The sequence below is a fragment of the Meleagris gallopavo genome, chromosome 1 (genome assembly GCF_000146605.3).
Source record: "Meleagris gallopavo isolate NT-WF06-2002-E0010 breed Aviagen turkey brand Nicholas breeding stock chromosome 1, Turkey_5.1, whole genome shotgun sequence".
In the NCBI taxonomy this organism is placed as follows: domain Eukaryota; kingdom Metazoa; phylum Chordata; class Aves; order Galliformes; family Phasianidae; genus Meleagris; species Meleagris gallopavo.
In genome coordinates, this window is record NC_015011.2 from 53,226,635 (window position 1) to 53,241,766 (window position 15,132).

Sequence of the window (15,132 nt, forward strand, 5' to 3'; positions counted from 1 at the left end):
AAAAAAAAAAGTATCATTTTAAAGCATATTCCTTCTGCCTTCCTGTTTGTTTTCCTTCTTTCCTGTTTGTTTTGCAGACATATTACTAACGCTACCTTGGCCATTTTGAAGGGAGAGACAGTTCCACTTGATGTGTTGCAGATCAAGGTAAAAACATCTGCTTGTTTGGCACCCAACATTCCTAGAACTTTCCTCTTCTTGCATCGTTCTGTTTAAATAGACTACTTTTCATCTGTGTCGTGCTGCTATGAATTTTGGCTTATCCTATCAGCAGTCCTGTTGGCAGTCATTTCTCCACTGTATGCTACAACATAGCCTAATTTAAAATGGAGAAAATACTTGGCTGAATGGCTGAATATATTCTGGGGAGAGTTAAGAGTATTTAGATGAATGCAAAACTTAACTAATATTTCTCTAGAAGTAGTGAGAGATAACAGTAGCTGTCTAAGCTGATTTAATAAATTCATGTGTATTGCAGAATTAATAACTTTCTTTTTCAAACAGAAAGGTGTGAAATGGGAAAACGTTTGACTGTGCTCAGTATGGTTTTTTTAGTATCATTTTTCAGTTATGTTGTAGAACAGACATTTCTGCAGCAAGAACTTAGTGTTGCTGTGTAAGAACACTTTGCTCTTGGCTGACACTATCCACAGAATGAAATGGCTATTGCTGGGTGTGCAGTCAAACTCAGCCAACCCTTTAAAAAATTCATGTTTTATATTTCTCGCTGGAAGTAAATGGGATGTGTAACACTTAAATTCAGGTTAACCTTTATGGCTGTTAGCTATTTATCATGCCTTTTCTGTGAAATTTCTCTTCTGGGATTAATCAGAATTCAGGTTTTATGTAGAAATGAAATTTCTCTGCTTTCAAAAAACAAAGTTGAAAAAAGATAAGAGAATGCAGTTTTGTACTTCTTAATTTTCTTTACAGGGAGAAAAGGAACAGCCTGTGTTTGCACTGAGCGGTTTAAGATGGGGATCTTACAGAGATGCGGGAGTTAAAGCTAGCAAGTAAGAAAACATCATTTTTGAAGCATCTTGTCTGAAAAATAACCCTCTGTTGCAAAGAAGCCTTTTTTGAATGTAGACATTTGACAGGCAGAAGCACCAACTCTTTAGATTAAGCATTACACACGAGTGTAAAACATTTCAGGGTTTTTGTCTTTTGAAATAAACATGTATTTAGTGCTGACCGATTCTTAAGGTAATTGCTTTCCTCTTGCCTTTTGGTGCCCATTTCTGGACCTTTGCTCAGATAGCATCAGTGGAAAAAACTCTCCCTTGAGTAAAGTCTAAGTAAAGTGATGAACCGTTGTTTTTCAATTGCCAGTGAAAAGATGGAGATTCTGTAACTGAATTCCAACAAGGGACATCAGATGCAGTAGAATTGCCCTTCAGCTCCTGCCAGAAATGACATGGACCATACTGTCTGATGACGGTTTTCTGAATGCTAAACTAATAATTGTTGGGTTTTATCCAAGTGGATATTTAACATGCCACTGTCTGTGTGTATCAAATTGCTGGCATTATCTGGTGAAGGAGCAGCAGGGCCAAATCAGCTCACTCCTCAGACTGCCATAGAAGAATTGCAGGGCGGGGTGCTGCTGACCATTAAGTAAATATGATATGTTTTGTGAATGAGCTATCTGCAGGGAAGGAGGAGATAGCCGACCTCTGGCAACTGGCAGGTAATTAAGTAGGTTTGAGAGGTGATGTGGGATAGAAGAGATGCAGTAAATGGCCTGGGTGCTTGTCCTTGAGAAGCATGGGGTATGCCTGGTTGCTTGTGTGGGTGCTGACTTGGCTATATTGCGGGCTCTCCTGCTAATTGCAGCCCTACAATTAAGGAAGTGCACTTCTCTCCTCTCTGTGTTCTTATTAGGCTTCCCACCTATGCCCTATTTTATACCTAGTGTCAGCCTTTGCATCTTTTCCTGCAGCAGCTGCCTTTCATAGGAGTCATGAACACCATGCGAGAGACTTGGCAGCACCTTTTGTACTTGGGGCAGTGTGAACGACTACAAACCTCATTTTCCCATGAATGTTTTTGAATGCCCAGAAAACATGCCCAGCTTAGGAAGCGCTTTAGCCACAGTTGAATGGAGGCTCAGCAAGCTTGGGTTAAGGACCCTGTGTCCTTGTCCTCTTTTTATACTTCTCTCTAGATGTACACATTTGATCCCTGACAAAGGTGGAATACTGGGCCAAGTGAACTTTTAGTGTTCCAGTAAAGCTGAAAATAAGGTAACTTCTACAAAGAGAGCTGAGCTGTAAGCCACAGTTCTAAAAATGTGCCTGGTTATCCTTAAGCTAAGCACTGTCCTGGTGGATGCATAGTGCTGAGTTTTGCGTTTTTGAGGATTTGTTGTTTTACAGACAATTTCATGGCTTAATGGAAGTGGTGTGACTGCTGCACGCCCTAGTAGTTAATGATACCCTTACAACTTCAGTGTTGTTGAGCTGATGGTGCTTAATGTATGTTGTTGACCTTTTGTGGAAGACGGTGATCAAAATTTGTACCAAACCTACTTAAATATAGTCATGTCTTTAGATTCTGTACTGTATTTTGTGACCAACAGGATTTTTATTTTGTAAAACAACGATTTAGGTCTGAGAATACTTTGGAGCAAATGAATGTTTTTCCTGTTCTGATCTCTTGCTGCTGATTTTTTTTGTTTGCTTCTTTCCTCCAACTTAATTCTTCATTGCATATTGTAGAGATGCATCTCACCAACTGATAAACGGCAAACCTTAAAGTTAGTCCCAATTGTGTTGCCTAACTAGGTAAAATTCTGCTACTCAGATGTCAGGCTCCCTGTAGGGAAGATTGTATGCTGCGTGTTGGTGATCTGTAACTCAAGAACGGAAAGTCACTGCTAAGCTGCTGGTGTGTAGAAACTTGTGGTATCACAAAGCTAAAGACTCTAGGAGAGCACTCACGTGGCAAATAAATCTATGTTCCCTAACTTCATACAAGATTTCTCCTTCCAATATCATCTGGATATATTAAGAGTTCTTTCTGTTCTTTTTTCAGGTACTGGTACCTAGGGCCTCTGAAAACCAAAGCAGCTCACTTTTTCAGTATGTTAAAGGTAAAAAAAAATAACTGAGGAATTGTGGGGGAGTGTGTTTGATGATTGTGTAGCTTGGAAATGAAAAGGCTGACTGCTTTGTACACGTTATCTGCATTCTTTTCTGAAATTCTGGTAGCAATATAAAATGGGAGTGAAACTCCACTCATTGAAAAACCTAGCAGTTGTTAAAAATTTCTAACTTACAAAGAGATGAAGGGGAGGCAGAATACCTCTGCCTTACGAAAAATCTTTTCTAAGAATCTGTTGCTGCAAGGTCACCAGAGGGAGCCAGTAACCACCTTCAGAGCAGGAGAGTAGTAGTGGTGCTGAACATAGCATTTGACATGTTCTGTCACCTTTTCTAGACAGTATTTCAAATGATAACATTTCATTATGATTTATTCATCTGGCAGAAGTTGCATTTATAATTAGCGTTATACATTATATATATATAATTGTATATAACATATATATAATTGTATAATTATACATTTATAATCAGTTTTCCATGTGTAGCAAAACGAACATGAAGATTCAGAGCTCTCACCTTTATCTTGCTTAAAATTGACCCTAGAAAGATGAAAATTTGATCTGCTTGAGGGGCAAGGAACTTTCTCTCACATGCCTTTCACAACTCTCTGAACATACAAGGAGCCTCATGAAAAGGCTGTGGGGATACCCAGAAGCTGCTATGGTAGATGAGATCATGCAGCTAAGGAGTTAGACTGTAATGTATTCATGAAAGATTTCCCCCTGCTCCCCATCCACAAGAGATTTGAGATGATGATTCTGTGTGCTGATATTCTAAGGGGAAATTTGTTCTTCACCTCTCTCCAGCCCCTTTCTCACTTTTATTGAGGCCTCAGTGAGTGGCAATGATAGTGAGTCTCACTGGTGAGTTATTCATTCTGCATTTAAAAGATCTGTTTAACCTGCTGAAGGTTAAAGAGAAATGCTCGCTTTTTCAGCTATTAAGAGAAAAAAGTTTCTACCTGATCTCCCCCAGTTGTATTATCCATTGCTTTATGTGCCTCTTAACCATTTTGTTAATTTCTATAAGAAATGGTCCCAGTCTGCTGAGTTTAATCTTTTTCAAGCTTGTCCTTGCTGCTGTGCACTGTATCTTGTTGATTTTGCTGCAGCTGTCCTTGGAAATGGAAATACATTTAAAAAAGAAATCGTATTATTTCATCCGTAAGTCCTCTGTTTTAAGTGTTTCAGAAATTAGTTTTAAAACAAAATGAGAGAAAATAAACTTTGTCTCCAGTGTCAGTGTCCATGGGCTTTCAGGAGCTAAGGTTCTACTATAGCTCATCAATTTCTGGCAGTAGAATCTGAAATTTCACTGAGAATAATGTGTTATTTTATTTCCTCAGGTGCTCTATAAAGCTCAGCTGACTTATCCTGACCTGCTGTGTACTCTGCAAGCACCTGACTATATAATCAGATCTTGATTTTTTTGAGGTGCTGAGGAACAAAAGCCTGCCAGATTTGGGTGCCCCTTGGCTCCACACAGCACTGTAGTCTTTGCCTTTTGGCGCTGGGCAACACTGTGAAGTTGAGCTGCTTCTTGATTGGTTGCCTTTGTGCCATGCAGAAAGCAGTTGCTCTCTTTATAGATGGAAAGTACCTCACTGCTGTGTAGGGAAAGAGTAGATTAGTAGACTTGGGAACTGTGGGTACCCTTTCTCAAGCTGCAGAGATGTAATCTTATATGAAGCTAGAGGCCAAGAAGTAGACTAAGGTAGTGGCAGCTCTGAAGTAGTGCTTGTGATCACAGAGTGAATAGGCTGTAGGAATCAGCAGAATAAACAGGAAGGTTCTCAACAAAAGGTCCTCTGTCTTTTGTTTTGTTTTGTTTTTTTCCGTGTAAATCCAAGGAGTGGCCTCAGAAACACCAAGCTGCTCTCATGTATCTGGGTCCAACTGAGAGACCTCCGGAAGAGCCAGAGGAGAAGCAATCCAGGCCTCCTTTGTACGTGAGGCTTTACAGACGACTTCGCTTGTACTGGTCACCTCCACGAAAAGGTGAGGTGTGTGCGTTATGGTATAAAGTCACAGGCAGCCTTTACTTATCTAATAGTTCAGAGCTGTGGATTGTTTTGTTTTGTCTTTTTTTTCTCCTTAGTTTTTTCTTCTCTCTTATGTCTGTCCCTTTCTCTGCCTTTCCCTGACTTTCCAAAAAATTATTGCAATTTCGACATTGACTTTGTCAAGATATTTAAGTGATGTTTTTCAGAAATAGAACAGAGTAGTTAAGTACTTGTGGCCTTTTAAGTAGAAATGCATTTGTAAAGAATTCACTGTGTTCACTGGGCTCACAGTTGCTTGCCACTGAAGTATCTCTCTCTCCTTCTTTGTGGGGAGAAAGGAGCATCTTTTGTTTTTCTTTGTGGAAGGAAAGATTTCTGAAGCAGAACAGCAAACATTACGTAAAACAGGAGGCAGTAAAACTTGAGCTGTGCAGAAGTCTTAAGTTTCTCTCAGTATACCTCACTTGGAAACCTCTCTTCTCTGTGTTCAGTGGGCCACCCTGGAGAGGTTAGCTAGGCAGTTTGTGTGGCAGAGTGCAGAAGAAGAGGAGTGTGCATGTTGTGCAATATGTAATGATGCAGCCTCAACTGGTGCTTCCATTCCTCTTAGAGGCTAGAAGAGGGAATTCAGATAGAGGCATGGACTAAGTGACCCGTATGGGAGAACTAAACCCTGGAGTTTTTTCCTGAGGTGCATGGTACCACAGCATCCTGAACATTGGCTATCCTGTTGGTTTTTTGTTTTTTTTTGGTAGCTGCACTAAATGTTCCTGTAATACTGGTCTAGGAGATTGGTTAATCCCTGGGCATAACAACTCACAGGGCTGCCAGATAATATGCTTGATAGTCTTTTCTGCCACTGTGTGAACACCAGTGGTTTGGGTATTTTTTTCCTTCAGTACTTCCAAACTTTTGATGTTTGAAAGAAAGAAAGCTAGTGGTCATAGTGGGTCAAAGTGATTTTTGTGGCTGGCATTGATGTTTTGTACTTCTCAGCAGTGAAATGATGATCTTTTTAAGTAAATTTCCCTTAATGTTATCTTCTGTATTGGCTTCATAGAAATCCCCAAGGAGGTAGCCCCGGAGGACTGGCAAGAACTGAAGCTCTCCACCGTTGAGCTTTCCATTGCAACTCAGAACAGACAGCTTGATCTGACAGTAAGACCATCGTATTTCACTGGATTCCAAATGCTCCCTGCCCACACAGTTTTCTTTTATTGCTGAACTCCCATTCTTTTGTCTTCATAAATAAAACGGTACCCTGTGCAAGTTGGGGTCCATAACTGAATCTAGGAAAGGACTGGTGTTAAAGCTCTGAAGACATCTATAAAACAAATGCAGTGCGATCAGGAAGAATCTGTGTACCTGGAAGGTTTCATTAATTCAGCAGAAATTTTAGCATTACTCAGGTGGAAACAAGGCATCAGAATGGATACTCCTTCCCTTCTCGACCCATGGCAGAGGGGAAATCAGATATGGAAGTTTTATCAGTGAGTGCTGGAGTGCAGCTGTGAACACGAATATTTTCCTAGAAATGTGGCTTCTTCTCTCCTTCTGTCCTGTAGAGCAAAGAATTAAAAAGAAATGGCACTAAAGAAAGGACAGGGGCTACAGTGAGTTAGAGGATAGGAAATGTGGGTGGTTGTGGAAGAGCAGAACAAGGGAGCAAGGGAACTGTTCCTGTGATAGCCTTCTGTCACGTCCTGCCCATAAGGCTTATGCTCTTCATTGAGTGCTTTAATTACCCGTCTTTGGCTTATGTCTGTGTTTTGGTGCAGTGTCATTGCTATGAAAGCTTTTTGGGTAGATGCCAGTCTTTAATCCTGCTGGAGAATTGTAGCACAGCAATCCCTTTCTCTACATGTCTTTCTCTTGGCTGCAGGAAACGGCAGCCGCTATCCCAGACTGACAGGAGGTGATGGACTTTTTGCAACGTGTTTCTTATGCAGAATTCAGGCTCTTTAAGAAGCTGAAAATCTGAGTTATGTTGATAGGTTATCCTTGTAGAATCAGGCATATCCATGTAGAATTGTGCTTCCTGTGTTTTCCTTAGCCTGTACTACATAAATGTTAGTTTCTTCTCCATCAGTGATTCAAGATTTGCGCTGCCCATGTCCTAGTAGTGGTAAAAACAAGACTGACCCCACCAAGGTATTTTTTCTTTACTGATTTCCTGATGTTCCTTGGACAAAATATTCCTTGTATAGATGTCCCCTGAGTCAGTGACATAAAGTGAAAAAGACCTATCAGGAATTGAAAAATCTCATTGCCACAGACTACCCTTTATATCCCTCCCCCTCCTTTTTTTTTTTTCCCCCTTTTGTCTTCAAGTTTTGCTTTGATACTTTTATTTAACAGAGAAGCAGTGTGGGATTCTCTCTCATTTCTCTTGCACATCCTAGAGAAATAGGTGACTTCCTATTAGGGCAGTTATACTTCTCTGTTTCTAGAACTGGATGTATCTTGATCTTACATCTTTTTTTCTACTGATAGGCACCCCCTGTATCTGCCTTTGAATCCTCCTCTAGAAGCTATTGTCCCTGCAGCCATCAAAGCTGAATCACTGTACTGTCAAATAGACATCAGGGCATATCTGCTAAATACTCCCAGCCAGTCCTGTCTTTCTTTCTCACTCATGCCTAGGCTCTCCTGTGAAGCTGATAAAGCTATACAGGTGCAGCTTAAGCATTGACGAACTTACTTCTGCAGATACAGCAAAGGAATAAAACAAGTTACTAAATGTATTTGGTTTTACTTTTGACATTTTGGTTGCATCTGTGCTAGGACTTTTGCCAGAGCAGAAATGTTTTCTTTAATTAAAAAAAATAAATATGATTTACATCTTAAGCAAAGTTCCTACTCGGCAAAAGCTTTAATGTCTACTTAGTTTAAGGACGTGCTGCTAGTGGAAGAGTAGCTAAGTAAGGAATTTAAAGGAGTGATAATGAGAGCACTTTAATTTCAAATTTATATTCGTTAAAGTTCTGTTACTGTAGTGTTTGGTGGCCAAATGCAGCATTGTTATACCACTGCTTGAGATCATGAAAGATCCAAAGATCAGAAATCTCTGTTAACAGATGTAACCCAACAGTCTCTAATAAGTGTGCAAAACAGAACAAGAGCCAAATATGTGAGTCATTATTTCAATTCTTACGGTGTTTATTGAATAATTTTCAGTGAAAATCTGTTCTCTGTAATTCTTAATCTGTATCCCTTGGGTCAAGAAAGGAGAAAAAGAATGAAATGCATATTTTGTCTCTTTGAGTGGGACAGAGAGCTAGGTATTTTTTGTAACGTATTTAAGTATCGTGAGTGTGGCATTTTGAAATTTTAACTGCTTCATTTCTGAATCTTTTTCTTTTTTTTTTGCCCAGCGCACTGAGGACTTCATGAATATTTGCATTGAAGCAGATACAGTCAGCAAAGGACAGTTTGTGAACAGAGGGTGAGTATGGGAACACTGCAAATGGATGCCCAAATCTCTGTACAACTCAGAACACTGATTTTTTAGGGAATACGTTATGTTTCTCTCTGATTTTCTGCTGTAAAATTCTGCAGCAGAGGTCATCGGTCAGTGATGCTTCATGGAGATTGCTTCATTTTTTAAAATTCTTATGGATTTTTATTTTTCTGGAAATAAGACAGATCAGTCTACCTTGAGTTCTTCCTAGCTTCTCAGTTTCCTGTACCTTTCATCTTTCTCTCCACTGGTACTGGACGATGCTACTTGGAAAACACCATCATAACCCGTGTTTTATGGGCAACCAAAAAGATTAACTCCAGAATCTTTTACCTCTAACTGCTTGGTGGCTTAAGAGTCACAGAGCTAATAAGCTTGTACTAGTGGTACCTGAAATTTCTGAACTCTGATAAGACACAGCTTTTAAGTGAAGGGCTCCCTTTGCTCAGTAACTCCTCGAACATATGAGATCTGAGCTTGAACAGCTTTTGGAAGATGTGAATTTATAGGACTGTAAGCAAATGTGTCGTATGCAGAGCAGGGAAGCTGCAGGTATGGAGAAGCATCCCACAGAGAAGGAGTGAGCATATATTTCTTTCATGGGTTTGGGGTGTTGTCATGTAACATGATTGTTCCTCTGCTCTCACCAAATATCAATCAGAACTGCTTTTTCCAGCTCCTCCATGCTGTCCCACCAGCAAATACACTGCATCTTCAGTGTGGTTTTTATTACCAATTGGTTTTCTTACTGAATCCAAGGCTCCTCTTCTGTATGACCTATTTTTTTCTAGGCATAGGGCCCCCTCTAGTGAAATCAGGTGGAATACATTTTTTTAATACATTTTTCACTTGGTTGTCATCACTCTAAGAATTCCTGCATGTGTGTCTTGTGTGTGATGTTAATAGCAGAAGTGGGCCCCTTATTTGAGCATCCCATGAGCCTCAGTGGGAATCAGGATGCCACCTGCAACTGCTTTTAGGTTGTATGAGCTACGTGGACCGTGTGTGCTTTAGACTGAGATGTTTGCTTTGAAGACTACAAAAGAAGAGGAGGAGGAGCAGCAAGGGAAGTGTGGCCTCTTAAGGGGGAAATGAAGGAGACAGTGTAATGGCTTCTTGGACATGTTGCTCCCAGAAAAAATGTGGATGGTTTTGGGTGATATAAAGGAGGGTGTTGACTGTACACCCAGTGCACAGTATCTCCCATGTGAGTTGGACATGGTTCACACAGCAGTGTGTCACGTTTTTTCTGACTGGATGTACACTGCTGTGCAGAAAAAACTTCTGATGAGTGGTGATGTGCCCTGCTAGCTAGCTCCTCAGAGACACTGCCAACTACTTGGAGCTGCTGTTCAAGCAAAGCTCAGAGAGAGCTCTTTTGATTAAGCACTGCCCTAAAGTCTGTAAGTAACAACAAAAGAGAAGTGGGGGGAGGTGTATGTGGTGGTGAGCAATACAAGAACCCAGTTACTCCTACAGAGAAGAGTCTGAATAGAAATAAAGCACTGCTTTTTCAAGGCAAAATCGAGGTGCTCAGAGCAGATCTCCTCTGGAGAATGCCCCTTGGTAGTTTGGTTTGAATCAATATTCAAAAATATTCCCTATTGCCCAGTACGGATAGAGTTTGCCTTTGGAAATGTACAAAGAAGCCATTTGCTTGTTTGTTTTGTTGTTAAAGCACCTCCACCAGAATTTGGAGGAGTTGAAAAGGTTTTAGAGAAACTGCCATATGAGTATGGGTATCCAGTTTTTTTTGCATCAGAGCGCTGCGGAGCAGCTGTTATTGCATCTCAGAGAAAGGAGCGGTCATCCTAGGTGTATATACGTGCTTTCCAGCCGTGGATCAGATTTGTGTGAACAAGAGCATCGCTGCAAGAGTAGAGCTGATAGTTAAGATGGGATGGAGAAGGAGAAGGCAAATACACAATAGTGCATACCAGAAAGTGCTGGAGGGAAGGAAAGAGAAAGCTGGAAAGAGTAGCATGAGTATTCCCCACCTTGATAGCCAGCTTCTGTTCTTTGTGTGAAAGCATGGAGAGGGATCACTCCAGGGGATGAGTGCAGTGACCAGCTGCAGTGTAAAGACTCTTGTTTTTGTTACAGAATTTTACATTGGCTGCTTCTGGAAACAAGAACTAGATTAAACCTATCTGTTATCTACAGTAGGTTTTCCTTGCCTGTATTTTTGTAGTTCAGTGTATGGAGTGAGATTTAAATGAATTGAAAATACTGCTATTGGACTTTCTTTTCTTACTCCTGTTTTCCTTAGCTGTCTTGTCTCCCATAAGGAGCTGAATCAAATGATCCTTTCTGATCTTTACCAAGAGAGTGGTAAGATGCTGGCACAGCCTGCCCAAGGAGGTTGTGAATGCCCTGTCCCTGGAGGTGTTCAAGGCCAGGTTGGATAGGGCCCTGGTCAGCCTGATCTAGTATTAGATATGGAGGTTGGCAACCCTGCATACAGCAGGGGATTTGGAGCTTGATGATACTTGAGGTCCTTTCCAGCCCAAGCCTTCTGTGATCCTTTCATACAAGATCATTAGAAAGGCAGATGCGGCAAGTCTCCTTTGACCATTCTTTAGTTACATGTCTTGTCTCTGTTGTACTAACTTTGATCCCATAATTGCATTTATGTAGATCCTCATTTACCTCTGTGGATCAAATAATCTTGCTCACCTGAGTACAGTAAGTAGGACCTTATATGTTAAACTTTGAGCAGGTTAAACCTTAGGTAGGGAATCTTGCTGCTTATTTGTACAGCACTGTATAAACTGTATAATTGCATGCCATCAATGATTTAGCATTTATATTGCCAGCGGGATGTTTAATTCCCTCACATTCATTCATTAATCTTTTAGCATATACATATTGGATTAAAACAAACTTTTCATAGTTAATATTGCTCCTGTCTTTCCCTGCCCTTCCCTTTGATGTCTGAGGTTTTCTTCCTTTGTCCTTCCGTTATTCTCTCCTCTTTCAGCCTTTTATGCTCTTTCTCTGTGATTTTCTGTGATTTTAAGAGAAACTTGCATTTCTAAGGTATAGAATATTTGGTGTATAGGGTGTTTCTGACGTGCTTTTAGGGCTTCTTTTCCTGGACAAGATGAAGTTATTTAAATTTCTGCCTTCGTAACAGTCCTCAGAATGGACAGAGTTGCTGGGGACAGCTGATGTTTTTTATCTGAGAATATCTATCTGTGATAATTGTGCTGTGCTTGAGACAGTGCAGCTCTGCTGTCCCCTTAGCTATCTATGTGTTGCTGTCTGCACAGGGACCAAAAAGAGGGGTGGGGTGTGGTGCATTCTATCTGTTGTTGTTGTTAAGAGTTCATTAGGTTTCTGGTAAGTGCGTGGAATTTGAGGAGATGGCAGTCATCCACTGTGGGCATTGCATCGTTCAGCATATAAGTGAGGAGCACAAGATTGTGCTATAAGAGTATATTCAAATTTATTCAGTGAACCTCAGCACAGAATTTGGTTGGAGGCTGTCAGTGCATACTGATGCGTACTGACTGTAGCAGAAGAGGCAATCTGTATTTTATTTTCTCACAGTTAAGTTCACAGGTATTTGTATACATATATATAACCTTCAGGTTTGTCAACTGCATAGTGATGTACAAACCCATAACAATGTGTTAGCTCTAAAGGTAGCTGTTTCTAAAGAACCTTCTCCACAGCTTACCTCTCTTTTGATTGAAACAGAAGTCAGAAGATGCGTGATCCACATATGTGTCCTGAAGGCAGTCAGTGCATCCAAGCCAGCAGATGCATCTTGCAACTTCCAGAGGTGAGAAGTTAAGGGAATGGGAAAACTTCGTAAATTCGTTTCCTAGTTCCACATGATACTGCACATCAAGAAATCCTTACTTCAGATCTGGGAGGTTGAGTATACTGTTGATGAGACACTTCGATCCTCAGTTCAGCATCTCAGTCCCCAGCTACGAGACACATACAGAAATTACAACCTAAGTGGTTTGTGAACTAGAGGGGGAGCTTTGTTCAGCCAGGAAATAGACAGCTCCCCAGACCTGTCATGTATACAGCACTGGAGGTTGTAAAGGATCTCTTACTCAGATGCATTGAATAGACACACTGTCACCATTGTATTGAAGATAGAATTCCTCATCTATGTTTTATGCTAGAAGGGATTATGCCATAGAGAAGATAAATGTCAACATCTTTATGTAGACAAAGTAGGAAGAGGAAAGGCAATGGGACTCTGGTCAACACAGGGAAGTGTCACTAAACTTTGAATAGATCAGGCTGAAAAAGAAGCTGAAATTGTGCCTGCCTGAGTAGTTTAGGTTAGTCTGGTGTTACCTCTTAGAAGGGAGTGCTGTTGCAGCCTTGGAATGGGATGTTTCTTGGTTTTGCAAGGGCATTCGATCAATCTCATGGATCATTTCTATCTACAAGGGCCTTCAAGGGCCTTTGGAAAACAAATTTCATATTAAGGGAGAATAGAACACACCAAAAAGTGAAAAAAAATCTTTATCTGCCAAGTGAAAATCACGAATTATGTAATCATTAGTCAGCACCCTAATATTTACATCAAGTTAGTATTGTGGCAATCTTGTATTTCTGAAAGAATACTCTGGAGTCTGGGCTAAATACAGATGAGCCATTGGTAGGGCTTGTGGTATAAAATCAGCTCTTCATACTACAAGCTGAGACCTTCAGAGTATTTGTGCACGCCACAGAGCAGTGTTTTTTGAATCCTTGATCTAGAGCTGATGAGGAAACTGGAGACAGCTCAGGCGAGTCTCACCAGTTCTGAGAGAAGTAGGATATGTTGATCCAGGTGGACTGCTAGAGCTCTGTGATTTACAGGACCTATGCTAATTTCTCCTGAGCTCCTTTGACGTACCAGCCCATCTGGAGCTAGTTTAAGTGTCAGAGTGGCAGCCTTACCTAGAGTCAATGAAGTGCATGCAGAGCAGACAGCAGACTTGTGCAGATAAAGTCAACCTGCCATTTTGATGAACAGTTTTAATCATTGGTGACTTTATCAGCATTAAAGTAAAAGCTCGGGAAAATTCTGCTGAGTAAATCCTGACCTGTGAAATACTTTGCATCTCACATTTCAGATCAATATAGTAAAGCAATACCAAAAGGTGTTTGTAACATGGATTTAATAGGAGTAATTTAACAGGCACTTCTGCAGATTAGCTTGTGTCACCACTGGCAGACCAAGAAGAGCCAAGCACATATAATATAGTTCCAACAGCAAAGAGTCTTCAGTATAAACAGTGTGGGTCATTAAATCTTCCTAGCATTTAATTATCACCAATTAACAACTCACTGAGGTAACATTACACCACAGACTCCTATACGTTCCGTGCAGTGAAGAGTAATTTTCTCTGTGTAGTTGAGACCAAAGGGGCTGGAAGGCATGGGGAGGCTGTCACCTTGGTTAGCACCCAGCTAAGTATTGAATTGTAATCAATCAGTAAAATCAAGTCTTGGTATTACAGCATTGCTGAAATAACATTTGCTGTTTAGCTCTGACCAGTACTGTTATCTGTGCGCAGGGCACTGAGGGATCCTTTGGCATCGATAACGAGGAATATGAAGCTATGCCTGTGGAGGTGAAGCTGTTACCCCGGAAACTCCGTTTCTTCTGTGATCCCAGAATGAGAGAGCAGATGCTCCGTGCAGCCGTACAATGAGGATTAATATCAAAAAGGCCACTCTTCACCACTCCTGCCATGTTCTCTTCAAGGCGTGTCCTCACTAACTGGATTAACCCCGCCAGATTAACAAGCCATTCAGCTACTTTATGCACAAGGTACTTCCATTGAAGGTGGCTATTTGGCTAGTCTCAAGGGGTTTGGAAGTGCAAGTTAGAATTCTAAGAATTGCATGTTATCTTCATGGCATTTTTTCACTACAGGTGAGTGTTGAATGCCAAATGCTACTGCTTTCATGCAATTGTATATTGAAGCAAAAAGAAAGAGTACTTGTCCTTGTGTTGTAAGAGTTTACATTATCTGTGTATAGATCTCAGGAAAGCTGGGATCTTGGAAAAATTTGTTCTGGGGGAGTCTAATTCTAAGTATGTGAAATGTTGGAATTGTTATATGAAACAGCTGAATGGTTATCTACTCTGACCCAAAATAAATTCGATATCAGTGACATGATTTCAAAGGAAGTTTGAAAACTCTCAGTATGTTTGTATCTAGGTAAGATCTTTGTTTCCTCTTCACCTTGCCGGATTCAACAGCACAGAGCTCTAGTTAATAACATTGTAGAAATATATTGTTTTGATCAAGTTTAGGTATGTTACACAGAAGCACGCTGGAGAATCACCATTGACTTGGAGCTGTATGAAGTCCATGTGGAAAGACTTCAAGCCAAACAAGCCTTTCTTGTAAGTATTCCTTTTGTTCCTGTAGCAGCATAAGACAAATATGGGCTTCCAAATAACTTTTAATATTAATTGTACCTGGTTGCTTTTCTCACTAACGTGAACAGTGCTCATCTCATCACTCCTTATGCAACCTACATCCCTTTGAGCCCCAGTTCCATAATTGGCTTTGTTGACTTTGAGCTTCTTTTTTTTT

The 15,132-nt window shown here is 40.6% G+C and overlaps 1 protein-coding gene across 1 annotated transcript; it reads left to right on the forward strand.

Moving 5' to 3' along the window:
• Nucleotides 1–6: 6 nt before the first annotated feature.
• Nucleotides 7–14,720, forward strand: LOC100550423 (acylglycerol kinase, mitochondrial-like; the record flags this gene model as incomplete). The annotated part of the gene is made up of 8 exons (XM_019615509.1): nucleotides 7–147; nucleotides 934–1,013; nucleotides 3,037–3,094; nucleotides 4,957–5,104; nucleotides 6,170–6,267; nucleotides 8,484–8,554; nucleotides 12,272–12,356; nucleotides 14,101–14,720. Coding segments are annotated over 8 exons (819 nt in total), but the record flags the coding sequence as incomplete, so codon positions are not given.
• Nucleotides 14,721–15,132: the final 412 nt, after the last annotated feature.